Source organism: Emiliania huxleyi (assembly GCF_000372725.1).
Source record: "Emiliania huxleyi CCMP1516 chromosome Unknown EMIHUscaffold_1284, whole genome shotgun sequence".
In the NCBI taxonomy this organism is placed as follows: domain Eukaryota; phylum Haptophyta; order Isochrysidales; family Noelaerhabdaceae; genus Emiliania; species Emiliania huxleyi.
The window spans coordinates 5,433-7,384 of record NW_005201304.1 but is presented as its reverse complement, the minus strand read 5'-3'; the positions used below and the strand labels follow the sequence as shown (position 1 = coordinate 7,384).

Below are 1,952 nucleotides of genomic sequence, written 5' to 3'. Positions count from 1 at the left end.
TCCTCTCGCGGCCTACTCGCTGCCTCGGGGGAGGAGGGGAAGAAGTCGAGCGGGCGCCACTGCGCTCGCCGTCCCGAGGCCCCTCCCCGAAAGGCAAGTCTTAGCCACATGAAACCCGAGACCCCTCCCCACCGCCCCGAACCCCCCACCCCCTTGCTCCCCTCCCCCCCTCGGGAGGGCCGAACTGAGGCGCCCGAGGGGACCCCGCAATTCCCTTCCCCCCTCGGAGGGCCGGACTGAGGCGTCGAGGGCCCCACTCTTTCCTTCGCATAGCGGCCACTCTTCGGATCGCTGGTCGAGCGACCCGGGGGATGCCCCGCGCGCCTGACCCAGGCGCGGAAACGAATCTGCGAGGCGTGGCCGCTCATGCGGCCCGATGGGGAGGAGGGGAAGACGTAGGGCGTGCTTGCGCGCCTTTCCGAGGCCCCTCCAACCCACCCGCGCTAGGTCTCGGGTTTGACGCATGGGGTCACTCCCGCGAAACTCGGGAACTAGCCGGGGCAGTCGGAGAAGGGGCAACTCCGTGCACTGACGGTCGGCCGTCAGAAAACACGCCTCCGTGGCTCGGGTTACACCAATCCTCGCTACCCAACGCGGCCAAAGGATATCCACCTCGAGAACCTCGAGAACCTCACTACAAGTGATAGCCAAGAGAAAGAAATCGGTGTGAGCTCTCGAGCTTGCGCTCGCATCGCCTGGCCCTCGCAGCGCCTGGCCCTCGCAGCGCCTGGCCCTCGCAGCGCCTGGCCCTCGCAGCGCCTGGCCCTCGCAGCGCCTGGCCCTCGCAGCGCCTGGCCCTCGTACGAACGTCCACATGCGTACACACATGCATCCCCTTCTGGCAGCCCTCCTCGCCCTCGCGTCGTCGTGCGGCGCGCTCGTCGTGCCGCTGCAGCCTCGCGTGGGCTCCTTCCGCCTTCCGCCCTGCAGCCGCGGCCATCGACCACTACTATCCGGGCCGCTCGATGTGTCGGATCTCGGTCTCACGATGGACGACCTGGAGACGCCACTGCCCGACCTGGCGGGTGGGAGCAGCATCGCGACGAGCGGTTGCGAGAGCACCTCGCGTTTGCCAGGGAGCGACGACAGCGGGTGCAGATGGGAGGAGACTGCCGAGCGGATCGAGGCGAGACTGTCGATCCCCGGCCTTCGAGGGCAGCCGGCCGCTGCCATGGGCGTTGAAGTGACGTCCGCGACCGCGACGATCACCGCCTTCGGTCGCGTGGTCTGGTCGTGCGTCCTGCGCGGCGCTTGTGTCCCCGACACCCTGACCTTCTCTGCTGAGGACGGTACGGGGATGCTCCCGGAGATCTCCATCTCCATCGGCAAGGCTGAGCCTGGCAAGCGCTGGGGCGGCCTCATTGCGTCCATCGGCGAGGACAGCATCCTATGACACAGCTTTCCCGCGCCTTCCTGTTCCTCTCCACACGCCGCGCAAGCGGACTCTGCCACGCCGGGGGTATCGGAGGTCTGTACTAGTGCGGCAGCCCGCGCAGGCCCTCTCTCCGCAAGTCACCACTCTCTCTGGATACAACAATCGTTCGTTTCTACCCACTACCACCGGCACCTCCATATATGTCTCGTCACACGAGAACTCGATCCCCCTGATTTCCATATGCTTGCAGGCCGCGTGGGTGCATAAACGTCGTTTCCCAAATGCACCGCTCAAACAGACATATCCAAATCTCGCATTCAAATGATTTTGATTCTCCCGAGTCTACCTCAGAAGCCCTCCCCCTCCGTCCCTCCTCATCCCCACCTGAGGCCGCACCTGTCTCACGTGTCTGACAAAACAGTGGGCACATGTGATGGCCCGCCGAGCATCCCTCAAGCCTCATGGACTGGCGGCTCCAGGCCACCGCCGTCTGAGGAACGGCCCCCTCTTCGTCGGGGCAACGGCGCACGTGGGCAAGGAGGTGGGGGCGAAGGAGGGGGTGTGGGGAGGGTGGGGG

At 66.2% G+C, this 1,952-nt stretch overlaps 2 protein-coding genes across 2 annotated transcripts in view; both read left to right on the top strand.

Moving 5' to 3' along the window:
- Nucleotides 1–826: 826 nt before the first annotated feature.
- Nucleotides 827–1,393, top strand: EMIHUDRAFT_122460 (hypothetical protein; the record flags this gene model as incomplete). The annotated part of the gene is made up of 1 exon (XM_005789455.1): nt 827–1,393. The coding sequence occupies one exon, from the start codon at nt 827–829 to the stop codon at nt 1,391–1,393; it is 567 nt and encodes a 188-aa protein (XP_005789512.1).
- A 443-nt stretch (nt 1,394–1,836) lies between these two features.
- Nucleotides 1,837–1,952, top strand: part of EMIHUDRAFT_252240 (hypothetical protein) — a gene marked incomplete at both ends in the record, with an annotated part of 4,742 nt that continues 4,626 nt past the window's right edge. The window contains one exon of the mRNA XM_005789454.1: nt 1,837–1,863. Coding sequence (XP_005789511.1) covers nt 1,837–1,863 — 27 coding nt within the window. The remainder of the gene's footprint in view (nt 1,864–1,952) is intronic.